At 32.5% G+C, this 24354-nt stretch overlaps 1 protein-coding gene across 1 annotated transcript in view; it reads left to right on the forward strand.

The window, feature by feature from the left end:
* The window catches only part of cacna2d3 (calcium channel, voltage dependent, alpha2/delta subunit 3), a 61135-nt gene that overhangs the window by 24286 nt on the left and 12495 nt on the right, over window positions 1–24354 (forward strand). Inside the window, exons 9-26 of the mRNA XM_073825667.1 lie at window positions 39–113; window positions 234–323; window positions 3026–3139; window positions 5874–5952; window positions 7878–8011; window positions 8542–8559; window positions 13604–13675; window positions 15175–15255; window positions 15390–15464; window positions 18687–18770; window positions 20476–20547; window positions 20681–20742; window positions 21040–21107; window positions 21953–21998; window positions 22101–22198; window positions 23065–23158; window positions 23687–23782; window positions 23911–24032. Coding sequence (XP_073681768.1) covers window positions 39–113; window positions 234–323; window positions 3026–3139; window positions 5874–5952; window positions 7878–8011; window positions 8542–8559; window positions 13604–13675; window positions 15175–15255; window positions 15390–15464; window positions 18687–18770; window positions 20476–20547; window positions 20681–20742; window positions 21040–21107; window positions 21953–21998; window positions 22101–22198; window positions 23065–23158; window positions 23687–23782; window positions 23911–24032 — 1480 coding nt within the window. The remainder of the gene's footprint in view (window positions 1–38; window positions 114–233; window positions 324–3025; window positions 3140–5873; window positions 5953–7877; window positions 8012–8541; window positions 8560–13603; window positions 13676–15174; window positions 15256–15389; window positions 15465–18686; window positions 18771–20475; window positions 20548–20680; window positions 20743–21039; window positions 21108–21952; window positions 21999–22100; window positions 22199–23064; window positions 23159–23686; window positions 23783–23910; window positions 24033–24354) is intronic.

A 24354-nucleotide genomic window follows, 5' to 3' on the forward strand; every position in this document is an offset into this window, starting at 1 on the left:
TTAACACTCACTGTGTCTTATATTTCTCATGTTTCCAGTACAACCAAGAGATCCATTATGTGGAGCCCTGTCTAAACGGCACTCTCGTTCAAGCTGACAGTACTAATAAGGATGTATGTCTTTCTCTTATTAAACAATGGCACACACTTTCTGGCTATAATTACCTAATTCTCAGTGAAATTAGGACTCCTAAAACATATCTGAAAGCCATTTCCCTTGTTCTTATTCATCAGCACTTTAAAGAGCATCTGGACAAGTTATTCGCCAAAGGAATCGGACTCCTGGGCAATGCACTGACTGAGGCTTTCACTATCTTAAATGAGGTGGGTGAAGATTACCAAAAGCTTGAGATTACAGAGGTCCGGTATCATGACAGCTCTCCGTTCTGCTCCTACTCAAGTGTGTGTGTGTGTGTGTGTTTGCGTGTGTGAGCGCGCATTTTGTCTCGCTGTTCCCGCCCCTCCTCGAGACACCTCTATCTCTCCCTGTGATTAATTGTGGTAATTGGCAGCCCTGATTAATACGCTGATGAAAGAGAAAGCAATTGCAGACGAGATAGCGCTCAAAGTCGGTCCGGTTGCGCCCTTTATCTCTCTTTTCTCAGACCACTAGTCTTGCGGAAAGAGCGAGGAGGGGAGAAACACAGAGACAGAAAGGAGGATAGGGTTATATCTGTATTTGTCACATTCATTAGAGTCAGTCCATTAATATGGTAATCGTAAAAACCAGAGTCCGGCCCCTTTAAAGGACAGCATACTGTGTTTGTGTCTGATTGGTTGAAAGTATAAAAAGAAAAAAATAAGTAGATGCAGCAGTCTTTGACTTTTCAAATGACATCATGCACTGCACCGCAGTAAAGTTCGTTTGGTGGAAAAGACTATAATAGAGAATCAAAAGCCTAATCATTCATAATGCAGGTTGTTTTCGCAGCAAAATATATCCTTCTAAATACCATATAGTGTATTTTGCTCATATAAATAGATAAAATTCCTTTTTAACCTGGACGTAAAATCCGGAATCTTGAAAATCTGGAATCTAAGGGTGCAAAAAAATCGAAATACTGAGAAAATCACCTTTAAAGTTCTTCAAATTAAGTTCTTAACAATGCATATTACTAATCAAAAATTACATTTTGATATATTTATAGTAGGAATTTTACAAAAAATCTTCATGGAACATGATCTTTACTTAATTTCCTAATGATTTTTGGCATAAAAGAAAAATCAATCATTTTGACCCATACAATGTATTTTTGGCTATTGCTACAAATATACCCCAGCGACTTAAGACTGGTTTTGTGGTCCAGGGTCACATTTGTTTCAATACTGATAACAATAACAATTGTTTTATGATCACCAAATCATAGTACTGTATACTATATTAGAATGATTACTGTATTAGAATGATTTTTGACGAATTATTTAACACTTTAAAATGTAATGACTGCTAAAAATTCAGCTTTGCTATCAAAGACATTTGAAAAATACATTTGAAAAAATATTAAAATAGAAAATAGCTATTTTTAAATGTAAAAAAAAGAAAAATCACAGTATTTTAATTTTTTTTTTATCAAATAAATGTGAACAGACTTATATATAAATACACCCACATGCATGTGTGTATATATATAAAATAGAAAAATTTTGTTTATATAATAAATGTATTTTTATAAAATATAAATTATATGAATGGAAATATACATGTAAATATTTTCAAAATATATACTGTATGTGTGTGTCTTTATCTATACATAATAAAGTTACCCAGTACACACACACACACACACACACACACACACACACACACACACACACACACACACACACACACACACATATATATATATATATATATATATTTTGGATGTGATTAATCGTGATTAATCATTACGATAACTTTTGGAAAGGACTGCAATTACTACCTTATATTATGTTATGTTTTGTTTGTGTATTATCTTGTATTAATATAATGTATAAAAAGGCTGTGCTGTTTTGTGTCCGAAAATTATGATTATAATTAATTTTTTATATCATGGTACATAGTTCATTATTATGTTTTTTTATTATTATTATATTATTAAATATTTTTTCTAGATGACTTTTGGAACTGACTGCAATTATTACATCTTTTATTTGACTATTATCTACTCTGTTGTCTATATGTGACCCTGGACCACAAAACCAGTCTTAAGTCGCTGGGGCATATTTGTAGCAATAGCCAAAAATACATTGCATGGGTCAAAATTTTTTATTTTTTTTTTATGCCAAAAATCATTAAGAAATTAAGTAAAGTTCATGTTCCATGAAGATTTTTTGTAAAATTCCTACTGTAAACATATCAAAATGTAATTTATGATTTGTAATATGCATTGTTAAGAACCTAATTTGGACAACTTTAAAGGTGATTTTCTCAGTCTTTTTGATTTTTTGCATCCTCAGATTTCAGATTTCAAATAGATGTATCTCGGCCAAATATTGTCCTATCCTAACAAACCATACATTAATAGAAAGCTTATTTATTGAGCTTTCATATGATGTATAAATCTCAGTTTTGTCAAATTTAACCTTATGACTGGTTTTGTGGTCCAGGGTCACATATATTACAAAGATTTGATCAACACATGCAGTACTTCACCAATAAGGTTGATGCTTTGTCGCATTTACAGTAATCACACACATACTGTATCCAAACACTATAATCATGACTAAACAAATTAGCATAAAAAGCTGTGCTATTTTGTGTCCAAAGTTAAGCTACTGACACTGTTATACAGAAAAAATGTGGTATAGTGGCATTGCTATTTTAGCCAGTCAACTCTTAATTTTGACTAGTCAGCATCCAAGACCAAGCCATTGTATCATACAGCATAAACATAATATCAGTGTAGATGCAGAAAGCATTTTGAAGACAATATCCTGTGTAATTCAGTTGTTAGTGAATTTCTCTAAGGCTGTTTGTTAACCGAATTCTCATAATGAAAGTCTGTCTCTCTCATGTCTCCTTATCTCTCGCTCTCACTGTGCAGATTAATCAGACCGGCCGTGGAAGTTCATGTAGTCAGGCGATCATGCTGGTAACAGATGGAGCCACTCAAATGTACGATGATGTTTTCGCCAAATATAACTGGCCTGAGCGCAAGGTAAGATACAACACATTTTTAGTTTAAAAGCATCAAAATCATAAATATGTATCATTCTTTAGATACATTATAAACTGCAGCATTATTTATTATTTCGTACGTATCTTGGTTCGTTTCCTGCCTAAGTGCAGTGTGTTTTCTCCTACTTTATAGATTTACTTATGATTGCTTTTTTCACCCCTGCACAAGTGTAAAATTCCCTTTTGAGAGCATTTTGACATTTTGAAGAATTGTGTTTGGCTCCTGCGGTGGTTGTCTGGAAAAGTGTGTTAATGTATATTGAATTGCTGACAGCACCAGCTTATTTGACACACTCTTCAAACATGGGGGAAAGTGTTGAATAAACTGATTTGGAGGGTTTGCTCATGTACCTGCCCTTGGCAGTGCTGATTCAGTCACCTGATTGACCCTGCGAACGCAGTTTGCGCTACCAGACGTGTTCATAAAGCACTCGGCATTCAGGTGAACATGTTAAGCGAACATTCCTGTGTAAGTCTGCGTCTCATGTCCTAATCGGCGGGGGGAGAAATGCATTTTTACAGCCTGCGGAAGGTGTGTGTGTGTGTGTGTGTGTGTGTGTGTGTGTGTGTGTGTGTGTGTGTGTGTGTGTGTGTGTGTGTGTGTGTGTGTGTGTGAATTGTCGCTGGCCCACTGCGGTGTAACCGCTCAGTATTGGTTGAAATCAAAAACCATTTATACATGGGAGACAGGAGCAATGTACTGAGAAATGGAGGGATGGAGAGTGAAAAAGAGGGAGGGAGAGGGAGAAAAAAAATTAGTGCGCAGAGAAGAAACATTGAGAGGAATGGTTGCGTTTACACAGCCGTATTTTAAGACCACCTTCATGTGCACAAAATAATAAATAAAATGAATGTATAAACATTCAAGGATGTGCATTTTGGTCAGTCAGTCTTCTGTATTTAAATAAAGATAAATCTATTTGTTATCTATGCACAGTCAGATGTTTTGCAGCAAGAGCATCTTAAAACATGCATTTAAAAGTGTGTTTAACTTGACAACGAAACAACAAAACTGGAATAGCATTTTTAAATTTTTGTTTAGATGCATTTCCTACTTGACGGTGCTTTTGAAAAAAAGTAAAAACAAAAACTTAAATGTAAAATATGTTGTATACACGGTTGTTATTGTCAGCTGAAGCTATAAATAATTATAATTTAATTTTTAAGTAAATAATTTTTTTTTGATAATTATTGACCTAGAGAGTTCAGAGAATTGCACTGCAGTTTTTTTTTTTTTTTCAGAAAAATCTAGGTCTAGTTCACAAAAGTAGTTTTTTTTTACATTTCCTCAATGGTTTAATTGACAGCAGTGGTTCTAGAGGCAAAGTTGTTTAGAATGAGGAGGTCTATTGTATGATATTAGTACTGTGCATATGTGTGAAAAACTGAGCAATATACAATCACTTACGCCCTTGAAAAATGCAAAATTGGCCCCAAGTGGCTGATTTCTTTCAAATTTCTTACAGACCGTTAGGGCCGTGAGTCAAACAGGCCCACAGAGTTTTGTTCCAATCGGCCTCAGTTAAGCTTGTCTAATAGGTGCTCAAAGTTCAGATAGGACAAATGGGTGCATAGTTTTGGACACTTTTAGCGCAATTCTTGTGTTTTGTCCGGCATGAGCCAAGGATTTCAGTGTCAATAAGACACTTGAGCCTTCGATTAATGGTTTAGGAGTTATGAGCGATTTCGTACTTTTGATCGTTGTAGCGCTTCCGTCAGGCCAATTTTGGTGACGCTTTGTTAGTTTGGCAAATATATCTCCCTCCGTTAAAAAGTTATAGCCATTTTAGTAAAAGCGGCCCTGCCCCTTTTAAACGTTTTGGCATCATTTTGCTACAGAGAGTCGAAAGTTCAACTTTTTTGATAATTATTGATATTCACTGTCCAAAGAATCTTCCTGCACTGGTTTGTTTCAGATCGGACAAAAAACCTAGCACAAGTTCGCAAAAGTAGGGTTTCTAAAAAATGCTAAATACTAGAAAATTTTGCCAGGGTGACAGACAAATCCATGCCTTTTTTCCAACGTGAGCCAAGGATTCCAACAACAATAAGACACTTGAGCCTTCGATTAACAGTTTAGGAGTTATAAGCGATTTCATAGTTTTGATCGCTGTAGCGCCCCCGTCAGGCCAATTGGGGTGAGTCTTGGTGACGTTGTAGATGGTGTGAGTACTACCATCCCTCCAAGTTTCAAGTCTCTGCGACTTACGGTTTGGTCTGCCCAATCGGTTTTATATTGAGATTGCTGATCCTTGGTCATTCCTTGGCCCTGCATTTCAAACAAACAAAACAAAAAAAAGGAATGTAAAATTACTGAATTGCTATTTTTTCCTGATTAATCATTTCTGTCATGCATGCAGGGTCTCTGGTAGATATCTAAAACTGAATCTTAAAACATATGGTGAACAATTTTCCTAGCTGATTTGTTACACCAGTTGTGTAATTAAGTAAATGCGCCAAGGCAGTTGTTTTCCAATGAGTAATCAAGTAATCAGGATTTACCCTGACGTTGGGAAATTGCATTGTGGGAAACAAGCAGATTCTTTGGTTAAAATTCAGAAATCTGCTGCATGTGTGCTTTCAGTGTAGAGAAACAAAGAGAAACAGAGGGATGAAAAGAAACAGACCAACGTGATTGCATTATTATTCAGGTTGAAACTTATACAAGTTGAAGTTGATTTATATGTATCAGTATTTAAAATTTTTCTTCATAGGTTCGTATATTCCCCTACCTGATTGGCCGGGAATCTGCGTTTGCTGATAACCTAAAATGGATGGCGTGTGCCAATAAAGGTTCGTGTTTTTTGTTTTTTTGGGGGTGATGTTCTAAATGACAAGCTGAATTTGATTTACGTTCCATTTTAATGTTTGCTAATTAGTTAATTAATTATCCTGCCTGGGATTTGCTGGAGCACGGAAGCCTCCGTTCGGCTTCCGAACCCGGCACTGTGGGTTTGTTGGTGTGAAGGCTGGAGGGAATCACACGGGTATTGAGTGCTTGATGGGAGTGTGACGAGAACTGGCTCAACTGCAGAGCTGACATGCAGAGGTCAAGGGTCAACTGAGCCTAAATCACTCTTCCTGTCAGCTCGGCTCCCGTGGCTGCACAGCGTTGATCACTCCCATGTGCCCACGCCACGGATGACTGGCCGCGGAATGAGGAACGCACACACACACCATGCTGAGAGTTTCTAGCTCTGCACCTGGAGCCTCTGCAGTAGTACATGCACATTTTCAACACTGCCGAATGGATGGAAAATGCATCTGATAAAATGAATCTGATATATATAGATATATATATAAATATGATATGACATATATAAATATATTTCTTAAATATATACATGTATACTACCAGTCAAAAGTTTTTGAACAGTAAGATTTTTAATGTTTTTTTAAAGAAGTCTCTCTTGCTCACCAAGTCTGCATTTATTTAATCTAAAGTACAGCAAAAACAGTAAAAGTTTTACTATTTAAAATAACTATTTTCTATTTGAATATATTTTTCAATTTTATTTATTTCTGTGATTTCAAAGCTGATTTTTTAGCATCATTACTCCAGTCGCATGATCCTTCAGAAATCATTCTAATATTCTGATTTGCTGCTCAAAAAACATTTATTATAATTATTATGTTGAAAACAGCTGAGTCTATTTTTTTCAAGTTTTATCTAAAATAGAACAGCATTTATCTAAAATAGAAATCTTTTGTAACATTATAAATGTCTTTGTCATCTCTTTTAATCAGTTTAAAGCATAAAAAAATGTTATTATTAATTTTTTATAATTTCTTTCCCTCAAAAAAAAAAACAGATAAATTCTGATCTTTGGGACTTTCTATTCATTAAAGAATGCTGAAGAACTCAACTGTTTTAAATATTGATAATAATAATAATAATATTAATAATAAAACATGTTGCTTCAACAGCAAAAGTAGCACATTAGAATGATTTGAATCAGGCTAAAAATGTAGCTTTGATCACACAAATAAATGAATTATATTTTAAATATATGCAAATAGAAAGCAGGTATTTTAAATAGTAAAATTATTTCATAATTTGACTGTACTTTGGATCAAATAAATGCAGGTTTGGTGAGCAGAAGATACAAAAAAAAACATTTTAAAACTTAAATATACACAGTACACACACACATATTATTTAAACACATACTTTCATTTTGGATGCAATTAATCACAGTTAATCGATCTGACAGCACTACTTTATATCAATAATCACAATTAAACTAAGCATTATTATTATTAAGAAAGATTATAATATCTAATTTATTTTAGAGAATTTATACAAAGTTTTTTAAAAATTGCATTTATACTTTTTTTGTTAAATGTTTTTGAACACAAGTCTCTTCTGCTCACCAGTGCTGCATTAATTGTACAGTAAATACAATACTGTAATATTGTGAAATATTAGTATTAGATCCTACAGAAAACATTCTAATATGCTGATTAAGTGTACATTTCTTAATATTATCAATGCTGAAATCAGTTGTGCTGCTTAATATTTTGTGGAATGTTCAGGATTCTTCAAAAGAACTTTATTTGAAATATTTTAAGTTTACAGAATGTTAAAGCATTTAAAAGAAGGTATTATGTATGCATTTACAGAGTTTATAGAAATTGTTACCAAAATGCATATATATGTTTAAGGTTCACAGAGTAATTCAGATATGCAATGTTGCTGTGGATTGTGTGTTGTGCAGGTTACTTTAGTCAGATCTCCACGCTGGCTGATGTTCAGGAGAACGTGATGCGGTATTTGCACGTGATGAGCAGACCTAAAGTTATCGACCATGAACATGACACAGTATGGACTGAAGCCTACGTGGACAGCGCAGTAAGTATAAATAATCACGATGTGTTGTGTGTGTGTGTGTGTGTGTGTGTGTGTGTACAGCATCTGTGTCCCTTACAGAAATGTACAATGTGAACCATAGTTTCTGCAAAAATACATTTAGACATCACACTTGTAGTTATAAATCAGCATAGTTATCAAACATAAATATTTTAAATAAATGTTATTTATTTGCAGTACCATTAAAAAATCTAGTAAGTATCTATGGTATTTTGGCAGAAATGAATGCCACTATAGTACATTTTTGTAAAGGGTTTGCTGTCTAAAAAATCTCAAGTATTTTCTCTACTAAGTCTATGTGTTTTCTACAATCATTCGCCTTCATAAAATGCAACTCAGTCCTCATTAGTAGCTCCGTTAACTCCCTGAAGGTCTCATCAAGACACTCTTCCATTCAGTGAGCACTACGAGAACGAGATCAGGTCACACACCGTGCAGTGTGTCTCTTGTATGTGTGTAGACGTGAGCACATGTCAATGACACGTATTATTTTTCTCCCTGTGTCCCTATAGCTCGCACAGGCGCACAAGGTAACAGTCGTAACCGGTGTCTCTGTGGCTCTGTTCCCAAACCTAGCGAGCTGCCTACGGAGGCAGCATTTTAAGAGACAACACGCACAACATTAAGGCTGTTCATTAAGATACCTAAAAATAGCCAAATTTTTATGGAAGCACTGCATGTCTGTAACTAAAAAAGCTCAAGGGGGGAAAACATATCTCGGAACAAAAGGTACAAAAGCTGTCACTGGGGTGGTACTCTTTCAGAAGGTACCTTATTTTACCTTATAAATCCTTAAAGGTACCAATATTATTATCATTTAGGACAGCTTTTGTCAATTTTGATGTATTTTAAAATGTAATTTATTCCTGTGATGCAAAGCTGAATTTTCAGCATCATTAGATCCAGTCTTCAGTGTCACATGATCTTTCAGAAATCATTCTAATATGCTGATTTTATGCTCAATAAACATTTCCTAATATTATCAGTTCAAAACTTGAATGGAAACCATAATATACCAAATTTTGGAAAAATATATATTGTTTTTATTCAGCAAGTTGTTTAAGTGACAAAAAATGTACTGTAGCAAGGTTTCCAATAAAGTATTAAGCAGCAAAAAAAAGTATAATATAATAATTGATCATATCTTAGTGACAAATCAGCATATAGAACGATTTCTTGAGTAATAATGCTGAAAATCTAGCTTTGCGTTAACAATAAATAAATAAATTAATTAATTAATTTAAAAAAATTGACCAATTGAAATATAATAGATAGAAACCAGGTACTTTAAATTGTAATAGTATTTCAGATTGTTACTGTTTTTACTTGTTTTGGTCAAATAAATGCAACTTTGGTGAGCATTAAAGACTAAAACATCAATGGTAAAGTAATTTTTCCAAACTTTTAATCAGTATTAGTACCAACATGTAAAAAATTTAAATAGAAAAAATAGAAAACAATCACTTTAAATTGTAATAATATTTCAGATCATTACTGTTTTTATTTGTGTTTTGGTCAAATAAATGCAACCTTAGTATTACTATACCAAAATAAAAATTAAAAATAATAATAGAAAACAGTAATAATATTTCAGAGTATTACTGTTTTTACTTGTGTTTTAGTCAAATAAATGCAACCTTGGTGAGCATAAAAGACTAAAATATTAGTGTCAAATTGTAAAAGAAATTCAATATAATAAATAGAAAAGATTAACTTTAAGTTGTAATACTATTTCAGAGTATTACAGTTTTTACTTTTGTTTGGGTCAAATAAATGCAACCTTTGTGAGCATAAAAGACTAAAAGATCAATGGGAAAGTAATTTTTCCAAACTTTTAACCAGTATTACTACCAAAATGTAAAAAATATAATATAATAAATAGAAAGCAGTAACAATATTTGCAAATAAATGCAAAAAAAATTAATGCAACCTTGGTAAGCATAAAAGACTAAAATATCAAGTAATTTTTCCAAACTTTTAAAGAGTATCGCTGCAGTGACAGCTTTTGTACCTTTTTCTGAGTGTGTATAATTTATTCAGTATTGAAAAATATAATTAGAATAGTTCAAACTGTTTAAAATATGACTATTTTTCCCAATAATTGTAAATTTATTCTTATTAGTGGTTTGTGTTTGCTCTTTTTAGCACTTTTTGTATGACATACGACATAGAATGTTCTAAATCGTTCACCTAGTTAGAATGCTGCCTATGTAGACTGCAGTCAGCAAGGCAGCTGACTAGGTTTTGGAACAGAGCCTGTTTGTGTCCATTCTGTCACTGGTGTCTTGCAGCATTTCCTCATTGTAATTTGCTTTCAGCATTCCGTTTCTGGAATCTGAAACGTTTTATTAGTTCTTGAACGTGGATGTGGTGCAGAGTGCTAGAGGGAAGCGCAGAAAGCAGGCCGAGAGAGCGACAGATAAAAGCCAGAGAGGGCGAGATGTGGTCAGAGATAGGGTTTGGCTTCACTCTGCTGGGTATGTCGAGAACTGCAACACCGACCGCTGTGCCATTCCATTTCTGATAAGAGCGTCTCTCACACACACACACACACACACACACACACACACACAAATGCAAGTGTTCGCACCCACCCGATGTCTTTGACACCCTCCTCTCTCTCACACACACGCACACACACACACACACACACACACACACACACACACAGGCATAGACGTAGGGTGTTGGGAATTGTTCTCCGGAGTGTGTTGCTGTATCTTGGCCACTGAGACACCCCATTCATCATTTTGTGGATCATTGGCTTTTATCTCCTAAAGCCGTAATAAAACTGACATTGGAGCAGAGGGGGTGAGAGAGGCAGAGACTGGGAGAAAGAGAGAAGGGAAGAGGAGGGAAGGAAAGGAAGGGGGGAAGCACAAGGTTAATTCACAGATTTCAATTTGGCTCCTGCAGGATACACCTCTAGTGTTCTGCACGAAGCCAACCAGACTGAACAAATGTTGGACCAAACTCAAACTGAGGTTGAGCTTCTTCTTTTTTTTTTGAGCTCTCAAATGAGACAGAATAAGAGAGACTTTAAAGCCCTCTCCAGTGGGACTGAAGGAGTTTTTTGCTGTTGTTTTAGAAACAAACCTGCCAATCTGATTGGAACAAGGCCATTGATCTTTGAAGTTACACACGGAAGACAAGATTTAAAGGGATAGTTCACTTAAAATAATGAAATTGCATATATATGGCATCATTTACTTTCTGATTTTGCTTCAAATTTTATACATTTCTTTTTTCTCTTTTTTTTCTTTCTCCCCCCCAAAAAGGTGTTTTGCAAAATGTCATTTTCTTACAGTGATAGTGAAAGGGGACTGAAGGGCACCAAAAAAGGCAAAATAGAAAGTATTCCTTTGACGCAAAGCTGAATTTTCAGCATTATTACTGTTCATGTCACATGATCCTTCAGAAATTGTTCTAAGATGCTTATTTGATGCTCAAGAAACATTTCTTAATATTATCAATGTTTTTGCTGCTCAAAATTAGTATGGAAACCATAATATTCCAAAGCTTTTTTGTTGTAAGCAAAAAATATATATATATACAAAAAAGTGACAAAAAATGTAGCAAAAAAGTATCCATTCAATAATATCCATTCTTAATAATTGAGCACCAATAATAATTGATAATAACTGATATAAATCTGCATATAGAATGATATCTGGAGTAATAATGATGAACATTCAGCTTTATGTTACCAAACACCAAAAAATTAAAAAATACAAAATAGTGCTGTTCAAACGATTAATCGTTATTAAACGCATCCAAAATCAAATTATAGAAAGTAATATTCAGCAAGTATGGATTAAATTGATTGGAAGTGTCAAAAATGTATATTCCACAAAGTTTCCACATGGAACTATAATAACAATATTAATACTGATATTAATATTAATTTAAATGGTAATGTCCATTTTATTTATAATTAATATTAATGAAATATAACTGCCGATATTAATGTATATTATAAGGTATATTCTAAAAAGTTTCCCTATTGAACTATAATAAAAATATTAATATTATTAATAACAATATTAATATAAATTTCAGTATTAAAATTTTAAGTATTTAATACTAGTTAAACATAAAAGTTAATATTAATATATTGTCAAATGTTTCCATATGGATTTATAATAACAATATTATAATATTTATAGTATTATTATTACTATTAAATAATATTACATTTAATATTATTAATATTAATAGTAATCTATGTTGTTAAAATATATCTTGCAATGTTCATGTGTATTTTAAAATATATTATAAATACTAATCATTTAGACTTGTTTATCATTGAAAAGATTTAAATTAAAATATAGTGTATGTCAAGATTTTAAGATTTTTTTAAAGAATTTAATATTCAGCAAGGATGCCTTAATGGATCTAAAGTGACAGTAAAGACATTTATAATGTTATCAGATATTTATATTTCAAATAAATGGTGTTCTTTTGAATCAATAATATTAAGCAGCACAACTTTTTTCAACATTGATAATAATAAGTAATGTTTCTTGAAGAACATGTGACACTGAAGACTGGAGAAATTATGCTGAAAATTCAGCTTTACATCACTGGAATAAATTACAGTTTACAATTTATTAAAAAGCTTTATTTTAAACACTAAGAATATTTCTAAATAATTACTGTTTTACTGCATTTTTAATCAAATAAATGCAGCCTCTGTGAGCAGAAGAGACTCCTTTCAAAAACATTACAAACTCTTGTTGATCCCAAACTTTTAAAAAGTAGTGTATATATGACTTTTGGATAAAAAGTATTGCTATTTTATGAAAACCCTTCTCTTCCTACAACAGAGATTTTCTTCCAAAATGGTATTCATATTTCAGGCTTTTAATATCACAAACTGTATGGACTACTTTTATAATACTTTTAAGCTGTTTTTTGTTTGTTCTTTTTCTAGTTTTGTCCCCATTCACATCTATTTTTCCATTTTATTTTATTGTTCTCTTAAAAAAGAAGTCTGGAATGACATGAGGATAAGTAAATGATGACAGAATGTTCATTTTTGTGTGAGCTATCCCTATAATATTTTAGGGGAAAAAATGCCAGCTGAGAATGGGATTTTCACAAATATTTATTTTAGTTTTCTTGCTTGTTTTCCTCTTTGACAAACACAAACAGTCGCATTCAGGAATCCTCTCAAGGGCCACTGTAAAACATGCATAATGGACACACACACATAAGGGTGAGGTGGGGGAATAGCAGACCTAGTTTCAGCGAGCTCATGCGTTAAATCATGTCAGCCCTCATCGTGCCCGCAGCTGAGCTTACGGTTCAGCTCCAGAGATGAACCATCTTCACCAGATCACCCTTCACTTGTCTACATCTCGCACGGCCATTAATCAAAACGTTGGTTTGAATATTTCATGTCGCAGCAACTTCCTTGATCTGAAGGCCGGTAGGACAACGCAGTGTGAGCGTATGAACCGGCCCTGGCGATTAATGGCCATCCAAAATCTTTGGATGTGTTGTTGTTGTTTTTTTTCTCTCAGACGTTCATGTAAATTTAAATCTGAAAGTCTTCTGTTGATCTGTCAGCAGCTTGGAGAGAATAAAGGTCCAAACCCGATTACCACAGTCGCCATGCCTGTGTTTAGCACCAAGAATGAAACGGTAAGGAGTGTATTTTAGCACAGATACATATATTACCAGTCAAAAGTTTTTGAACAGTAAGATATTTCATGTTTTTAAAAGAAGTCTCTTTAGCTCACCAAGCCTGCATTTATTTGATTCAAAGTACAGCAAAAACAGTATCATTTTGAAAAAAAAAAAAAAAAATACTATTTTAAATAACTGCTTTCTATTTGAGAATATTTTTTAATTGTAAAATTTATGTTTATTCCTGTGATCAAATCTGAATTTTCAGCATCATTACTCCAGTCTTCAGTGTCACATGATCCTTCAGAAATCATTCTAATATGCTGATTTGCTGTTCAAGAATTTTTATTATTATTATTATTATTATTATAGTTAAATTATTATTATAGTATATGGTTAAATGATGAATTGAGCATTTCCATATAAAACTATAATAATATGACAATATTAATACTAATAAGAATTTTAATGTTGATATTATTAATAATTAATATTAATTAAATATGGCTATCATTCCATTTAGCTATGTTATAAAATGACTATAATAACAATGTTATTACTGATATTAATGTTCATTTAATCTGTAATGTTAATTTTATTAATAATTAATATTAACTTAATACTAATGTATATTATAAAATATGTTAATATTATTAATAACAATATTATAATAATTGTTCATTTTAAAATTATTTAACACTAATTAAAAATAGCAGTCGATATTAGCGTATATTCTAAAATGTATATATATTCTAAAAAGTTTCCATATAGATGTATAATAACAATATTAATAATAATAGTTCTATTACTTTTTTATATTAAATAATATAGATGTTTATATTATTGTTAATAATAATTAATAGTAATTGTTAATAATTAATGTTAATATTAATTAAATTTAATTAATAAAGTAAAATTAAATAAATGTAAACAAATATTACTATTATTTTCTATTATTGTTAATAATAATATATATATATATATATATATATATATATATATATATATATATATATATATATAGATGATAGATAGATAGATAGATAGATAGATAGATAGATTTCATCGAAAACATTTGACTCAAAAGAAAGATTCATTCGCAAATCTGTATGTTTCTAATTTCTCTTAAAAACATGAATTATAAGTCATAGGGACCATTTTTAGAGTGTTTCTTGGGATGAAGCTTTTATTGTAATTAATAAGTTAAAAAAAAGTTCATTTAATTCTGTTTGATTTTTTAATCCAACTCAGAACACACTCATTAATAGTATCCTCTAATATTTACAGTCTTTCACGTCATTCTATGCTTTTACTGAGTTTCAGTGATAATTAATATCCACCATACTAAAACTTCAAATCACTTGTTAAACTCTGCATATGTTTTCAAACCTGTCAGTCTGTTAATGTTATTGCACCAGTGTCTATTCAAAATGAATGTGCACACTTTATGTATGAATGTGAGACAAATGCATATGTGTGAAAATAGTGATTTTACAGTATATGTCCCTCCGCAGAAAAACCAAGGCATCCTGTTAGGCGTCGTAGGCACTGACATCCCCATTCAGGAGTTAATGAAAACCATCCCAAAACATAAGGTAGGACATAACCACCAATAAATACCCAGGATTCACAATCAGTTTTAATCTTTTCAATTTGACACTCTATATCGTAAAGCGGGCATGGATGCATTAATGCTATCGTTTTTTAAATCTTATCTTTTTTTCTCCAGCTAGGAATACACGGATACGCGTTTGCCATTACCAATAACGGATATATCCTGACACATCCCGACCTGAGGCCCCTGGTAAGGACTGATATCTTGTTCTAGGCTCATATCCAGCCTTATATTAGGATTATGATTTCAAACGCCACCTAAAATAGAGCTGAAATATGATACACTCAACTACATCCACACCCCAAACAAGCTGGCTCAGGTAAAAATCTACCCACACATGCAGTGTGTGCTTGTGAGAGCGCTGGTGGGACGCTGAAGTGCATCATGGGAGATGTAGTTTTTGTAATCCCAACCCTTTTCCTCTGATATATTGCATGCAGGAATAAAAGCCCATTCATGTGCCTGCCAGGGCTGATCAGAGCACTGAGGTAACTCACCCTTCACAGGGACACCCCTCACCCCGCTCTCAGTCACCACGCGTGACTGCGTGTGCGTGCGTGCGTCTCTGTGTGTCGTGAATGTGTTGGTGTTCTCGTCGTAATGTGGCTCCAGTGCTGCTGTGTATTAGTTTGTGTTTGCGTAGCGGTGGTGTGCATCAGTCAAGGCTTCTGAGTGTGTGTTGAGAGTGTGTTCACAGACCACACGGACTTTGTGTTGCTCAAAAGGAACAATGTTGTTCACTGTGGTTATTAAACTGGACTGGATTCAAGTATGAGACAAAGTAACATTCTTATTCAACTTCATGGCTCTTTTAGGCTCTGTTCCAAATCTTGGTGAGCTGATCATCTAGGTACATATTTTAGGCATCATAGGTGAAATCTTAATTTGAAAGCTGTTCTAAACTGTGGGGAGCAAAGTTATGCTGTATTTTAACAGTATTGGACATTATAAATGTTATGTATGCTTCATGGCAACTCCAAAATGCATTGCAATAAGGGATTTTTTTTTTACTTAAATGTATGTTAAGTAAATTTTATTAACTAAAAATTGATAAAATGATAGAAAATATGTCTATCTAATTAAAAATTAAACATTTGAACTAATATTTCTGTTCTTTGCTGTATTGTTATTAATAAAAATAAGAATAAGAATTTTGTCCAACACCCAAGGTCCCTATTAGCTGAAAATATAACAATATTTGTATTAAAATAAAATTAAATAAACAAAATTAAATAAAATTAATGAAAAAATAATATTTCTATTCTTTGTAGTATTATTAATTAATAATAATAATAATTCAATTCCGTTCAATTAACTAAAAATTATAACAACAATATTATTTTTATTCAAATAGTGACTTTCCAACACTAAAACTAAAACTATTAAAAATATTTGTTTTAAATTACATTAAAATAGATTAATAAAATGTAATTAAATAATACAAAATTCAACTCATATTTCTGTTTTTTGCAGTATTGTTAATAATAATAATCTTTTTAAAATAAAATTCAATTAAAAAAAAATACATTTCAATTAATATTTCTGTTCTTTGCAGTATTGTTAATAATAATAATAATAATAATAATAATAATAATAATAATAATAATAATAATAATAATAACAATTAAATTAAATTAATAAAATAAAATAACAATAATATGTTTTATTTATATAGTGCCTTTTCAACACTCGAGGTCACTAATAACTAAAACTATTAAAATATTTTTTTAATTTCATTAAAATAAATTTATACAATTTAATTTAATGAAATAAATTTCAACTAATATTTCTGTTCTTTACAGTATTGTTAATAATAATAATTATTAATAATAATAATAATAATAATAATAATAATAATAATAATAATAATAATAAATAATATTTCTGTTTTTGTAGTATTGTTATTATTAATAATAGTAATAATAATGAATAATAATAATATTTTTTTATTTGTATAGTCAACCCAATGTCACTATTAAATTAAACTATAAAATATTTGCTTTAAAATTTAAATTTAAATAAATAAATAGTAAATAAAAATATTAGATGAGAACTTAAATTTAAAAAACATAAATGAAAATTTGAAATGTTTCCTTGGTAAGTAATTTAAATAAAATAAGTTTAATTACTACAATTCCTAAAACCAAATTTAAAAAAATGCAGAAAACATAAAAATGTCAGTGCACATAATAATTACTATAACCTAAAATAAAAATGAAAACTGAAAATATAAAAAAAACAGCTAAATTTTAATTATTACTATAAATAAACAAGTATAACACTGCCAATTTGTATTTTTGTGTTTGTTATAGTTTTAAATCATTACCTTCGCTAAAGTCAAACATTTTGAAATTCTGTTTTTGCTTGTCTTAAAATGTATTTATTCATTACAATTAAAATTAAATATGACATACAAATATATAACATTTTGATCACAAACCCTTACCTTTTTTTTTTTTTTTTTGTCATTGCAATGCACCATTCCCATTAAAATCCATGAAATCCACAGCATTCTCAGTGGCTTCTCATGTGCTCCACATGACAAGCACTATTTCCATAGCAAATGTTGAGTAACCATTAATGCTGAGTGTCCATTTACATAATGTGTTTGAATACAGCAACTTATGAGTTTCCATTTTGTTTAGAACGCTGCCTATGTAGACAGCAGATGGCAAGACAACTCATTAGGGATTGGAACAGAGTCTGACTGACTGAATTTCCAAATCCAATCTAAGCAAAAAAAGATTAGACCGATTATTTTGACACAGATCCCCATAAGCCGAATATTGGCTGCTGTGATCGTGTATAAACAAAACTCATTTTCACAGTTAGTCGATCCTGCTCCCGGAGTCCCTCAGCACTGCACATATTGGATGTTTCTCTTATGTAAAGGTGCTGTAAGCAACTTTTTGGAATACCACACATAAAATGTCCCAACTACTGACAGATATCAGTAAAATAGCTACCTTCAGATATCAGACCTGTCACGGTGACAGCACAAGACTCTGTAAACAGTAAATAAGAGTCAGGGAAGCAGTCCACGCCTTTAAACCAATCAGAAAACCAGTCAATCAGAATAGCTTTGTGCCTGTCAATCATATCCTACGTTTGGGATTGCTTTGATCGGTTTGGAAAAAGACTGCGTGGTTAAAGTTAGCAGAACTGTGAAACTGAGCAAATTGTTTACAGCACCTTTCACACGCTTCATCGTCTGATTAGACATCATAAGTGCTCAGTGCTAGTTGGAAACCCCAAGGAGCAGGAGTGCGAAACGCTAGATAAATGGCCTCTATCACCACGTACTGTACGTTTTTGTCTCCATCGTGTTACCCGTATGATCCCAGTTCCTAACTGTACCTGCACTGCTGTCCTCTAAAGCGCTTCCTGTCCTCTTTGTGTCTCTTCCTGCAGTACCAGGAGGGCCAGAAGAGGAAGAAACCCAGTTACAGCAGCGTGGACCTGTCTGAGGTGGAATGGGAGGACACAGAGGATGTTGTATGGACCAGTTTTTAATGAGTGCACTTAATGCAGTACACTTAGACCAGAAACATACTAGCACTAAGTGTCATAGAAGTGTTACATACACCGTGCAGAATCTTCAAAATATTAATTATTTTACCAAAATAAGAGGGATTCTTAATACTGTGTTACCTGAATGATCCACAGCTGTGTTTTTTTGTTTAGTGATAGTTGTTCACGAGTCCCTTATTCAACTATTACAGAAGGTTCAAACACTCCCTGATGCTCCAGATGGAAAAATTATGCATTAAGAGCCAGGGGTTTAAACTTTTAAACGGAATGGAAATGTTCATTTTTCTTATTTTGCCTAAATATCACATTTTTTATCATTTAGTACTGCCCTTCAGAAGCTACAGAAGAGTTTTTCCCAGAAGACAAAATAAATTAAATTTACCTGATCTTCAAATTCCAAAAGTTTTCACCCCCCGCTCTTAATGCATTGTTTTTTCCTTCTGAAGCATCAGTCAGTGTTTGAACCTTCTGTAATAGTTGAGTCCCTCAGTTGTGCAGAATCTTCAAAATGTTAATTATTTTACCAAAATAAGAGGGATCATACAAAATTCATGTTTTTTATTTAGTACTGACATGAATAAGACATTTCACATAAAAGATGTTTACATAAAGTCCACAAGAGAAAATAATAATTGAATTTAATAAAATAACCAAGTTCAAAAGTTTACATACAGTTGATTCTTAATACTGTGTTACCTGAATGATCCACTGCTGTGTTTTTGTTTTTGTTTAATGATAGCTGTTCATGAGTCCCTTGTTTGTCCTGAACAGTTAAACTGCCTGCTGTTCTTTAGAAAAATTCTTTAGGTCTAACAAATTCTTTGAGTTTTCAGCATTTTTGTGTATTTCCAACAATGACTGTATGATTTTGAGATCTATCTTTTCACACTGAGGACAACTGAGGGACTCGTGCAACTATTACAGAAGGTTCAAACACTCACTGATGCTTCAGAAAGAAAAACAATGCATTAAGAGTGGGGGGTGAAAACACTTGGAATTTGAAGATCAGGGTAAATTGTACTTAATTTGTCTTCTGGGAAAAACTCTTTTGTAGCTTCTGAAGGGCAGTACTAAATGATAACAAAATGTGATGTTTAGGCAAAATAAGAAGAATGGACACATCTCCATTCTGTTTAAGAGTTTACACCCCTGGCTCTTAATGCATAATTTTTCCTTCTGGAGCATCAGTAAGTGTTTGAACCTTGAATAGTTGCATATGAGTTCCTCCGTTGTCCTCAGTGTAATCTCAAAACCATACAGTCATTGTTGGAAAAGGTTCAAAAACATAAAAATTAAAAACAAAAATTTTTGGTACCTAAAGGATTTTTCTGAAAAACAGCGGGCAATTTAACTGTTCAGGACAAACAAGGGACTCGTGAACAACTATCACTAAACAAAAAAACAGCTGTGGATCATTCAGGTAACAACACAGTATTAAGAATCAAGTGTATGTACTGTAAACTTTCTCTTGTGGACTATATGTAAACATCTTTTATGTGAAATATCTCATTCAGGTCATTACTAAATAAAAAATAACATGCATTTTGTATGATCCCTCTTATTTTTGGTAAAATAATTAACATTTTGCAGATTCTGCAATGTAAACTTTTGATATCAACTGCATTATTAAAGTGAATAAGTGCTGCTTCATGAATGTGTTTATTTGTAGTTGCGCACAGCAATGGTGAACAGACGAACTGGCACCTTCTCTATGGAAGTAAAAAGAACTGTGGACAAAGGGGTAACGTTTTTATCTTTGTGTGCAAGAACTAGAATAATATAGGATATTAGTATCAAATAAGCATTAAAATTGTAGCAAAATATCTTCGCTGTTTAACTTTGTAATCTTTATCTTCAATTTTGTTCCTCACCAGAAACGCGTCTTGACGATGCACAATGATTATTACTACACTGATATTAGAGGAACTCCATTTAGGTAGGTGATGACTCACATACACTACCAGTCAGAGGTTTTTAAAAAGTATGATTTTTAAGACTTTTCTGCTCACAAAGCCTGCATTGATCTAAAATACAGCAAAAAAAAAAAGCAGTAATATTGTGAAATATTTTTACTATTTAAAATAACTGCTTTCTATTTGAATATATTTTAAAATGTAATTCATTCCTGGTAGTGTATGCAAATATTTTACACTTGAACAAACATTTCTTAAACATATGTGGCATTGTGGTGATGAAAATATGACTGAAATTATATGTTGTGTATGTTTTGTAGTGTAGGTGTGACGCTGTCTCGAGGACATGGGAAATACTTCTTCAAGGGAAATGTTTCACTAGAAGCCGGTGAGGATTTAATTTATTAGCAAGACTTATGAAAACCGATTCCAAAGAGAGTTAATGTTTATGTTTTAAAATGTGTGAATATCACATGTATTTTGTAGTTTTTATTACTTTTCTTTCTGTGAATTTCTGTGAATATATTTTTTAAGTTAGGTCTGTTTTTTAGATTATTTCTTATGTTTCAGCAATGTTATACATTGGTTTTTCATTTTTCCATCTAGGAATTTAAAATATTTATATAAATCGGATAAATGTTGAAATTTTCAGGCATTTTTGTTTTGGTATGAACATTTGACATATTTTAGACTTTTATTGGTGTATTTATATTACTGAATCATTAATTTAATTTAATTCATAAGCTATTTTTTTCATAACCATGCCTCTAAAGCATGACATATTAAATAAAAAATCAGTAAATAGTCAGATTTTTCTAGCGGTGGAAAAGTTGATAAACATATAATGTTATAAAGCTAAGAGAATACATTTTGTGTGCAAAGAAAACAAAAATAACGTCTTTATTCAACGATTTTGTCTGTTGCGTTGCTGTTTATTGAGGGTCAGAAAACTCTTGGATTTCATCAAAAATATCTTAATTTGGGTTCCGAAGACGATGGTCTTAAGGGTTTGGAATGACATGAGGGTGCGTAATTAATGACAGAATTAACCCTTGAGATATTCCTCTTCTCTAACCTGAAAACACAAATATCATGATTATGACAGAGTAACTCTTTTTAGCCTTCTCTGTCCCTCTTTCTGTGATTTACCCATAAGTATCTAGGAATGTTCCTGATAACCCTAGTTCATCCTCTGTTATCCTCTCTAAACTCTCATCCACACATTTCGTTTAGGTCTACATGATCTAGAGCAACCGGATGTTGCCCTTGCTGATGAATGGTAGACCTTTATTTTTTACTCAACATAAAGTATAACATGTTATGGTAGTGTTATTTATCACACAAATAATGCATTGTGCCATTTTCTATGTTTTTGTTACAGGACATACTGTAACACAGATGAGCATCATGAGCATCGTCACCTGACTCAAGTTCAGGCCATCAAACTCTACATGACCAGCCGTAAACCGCATCTCAAATGTGAGCAGCGTTTCAGATGAACATGAAATCAAATTTGACCTTGTTTAATTTCTTATAAGATTCGTTCACTTCCAGAATATCACTTCCTGATAATTTACTCACCCCAATGTCATTCAAGTTGTTCATGTCTTTCTTTCTTCAGTCGAAAAGAAATTAAGGTTTTTGAGGAAAACATTCCATGATTTTTCTCCATATAGTGGACTTCAATGGGGATCAATTTCATCAGTTTAAGGGCTTTGTGCAATCCCAGCCAAGGAATTAAGGTCTTGTCTTGTGAAATGATCATTCACTTCCTAAAGAAAATTATAATTTATATACTTTTGAACTACAAATGTTTGTCTTGCACTATATCTGTTATGCACGTCTTCATGCAATGTGTGAACACGTTGGTTTGTTCTTTGTCTGTGTACTTTGGTTCAAAAAGGTAAAGGTCAAAAACATTTATCATTTTCTCTTTGTTTCTCATCTTTTTTTGGACTGAAGAAAGAAAGACATGAACAGTTATCAGGAATTTTTATTCTAGATGTGAACTACTCCTTTTATACACATTTCTGTTCAATCAATCAATGCACATTATTCTAAGGAGAAATCTTTGTCTTCATAATCTCAAATCAAAATAATAAATTGTTCCACATCTGAAATTTTTTTTCCTTTCAGCTCAATCACTTTTCAGTTAATTGAGCTAGATTTCATAATGCAGTATACAGTAGCAGTTGCTCCTGCGAAGTTTTGCTACAGTGTCCTTCATCTAGATATTACACCTTGCTTACAAAATTACCTTGGCCATTTAAACGCTGTCCTCATTAAAGTTGCTGTCCGATGAGTATTATGGAGTGTGCAAATGTCCTCTCTTGTGCATCTTGTAGGTGACAGAGAGCTGATTCAGCAGGTTTTGTTTGACGCTGTGGTAACGGCTCCTTTAGAAGCATACTGGACTGGACTGGCCCTCAATAAGTCTGAGTGAGTTTAGACTTTTACTTGGTCATATTAACTAAATTAGGTTTAAAGGGTTCACCCAAAAATGAAAATTCTGTCATTAATCACTCACCCTCATATCGTTCCAAACCCGTAAGACCTTCGTCGTTGGAACACAAATTAAGATATCTTTGATGAAATTCGAGAGCTTTCTGGGCCTTAAATGTGTCAGTTGCGTTGCTGTCTACGTAGGGTTAGAAAGCTCTCAGATTTGATCAAAAATATCTTTGTGTTCTGAAGATGATTGAAGGTCTTACAGGTTTGGAATAACATGAGGGTGAGTAATTAATAACAGAATTTTTTTAATTTTTGGCTGAACTAACCCTTTGAGAAACCTTTTAGTTTAGTAAATTTCTTACACAAGTATTTTCCACGTTTTGTGTTTTAAAATCGAAACTTTTGCAGCTAGTTTTTAGTAAATTTTGTTGGTTGACTAGGTAGAAAAACTGTGAGACCATTCAAACACCATCTTGCCACACACACATTCCCATATTTGTTGGTTTTTATTATCAGGAACTCTGATAAAGGTGTTGAGATCGCTTTCCTCGGCACCCGCACCGGTCTTTCCAGAACCAACCTGTTTGTGGTTCCCGAGCAGCTGACCAATCAGTGAGTCTGAATGCAAATGACCGACCAATGACAGATTCTAATCTCATTACGCTGGCCAATAAAAGGCCTCTGAGCGTAAATGATGATTGATGAAGTAAACTATCTTTCATTATTGCGTGTGTTTGCAGAGATTTCCTCACTGCTGAAGACAAGGAGGGCGTCTTTAATGCAGATCACTTTCCTCTCTGGTATAAAAGAGCTGCAGAGCAGGTGCCCGGCACCTTCGTGTACTCCATTCCCTTCAGTTCAGGTACGACGTTCAAGCATATTTACACACATGATTATTTTATTGTTTTGTAGTTTTTCAGTTGAAATTAAAAAGCCTAATATTAATACAATAATTTATACCATTATCATATATATCATTATCATTTGTTATTATATAGTCATTTTCGGTTTTGGTTTTCGGCCAAGTACTTCCAGAATTTCAGGTTTCAGCCCAATATTTTCATTTTGGTGCACAAAAAAAAAAAACTGTTAGCGAGTATTAAAATTAAGGTTTACATGAAGTTTTCATTTAATTGAGAGAGTAACAGAGTACAGTACATTTCAATATAATAATTATAATATAT

This window comes from Garra rufa, chromosome 20 (genome assembly GCF_049309525.1).
Source record: "Garra rufa chromosome 20, GarRuf1.0, whole genome shotgun sequence".
Lineage (NCBI taxonomy): Eukaryota > Metazoa > Chordata > Actinopteri > Cypriniformes > Cyprinidae > Garra > Garra rufa.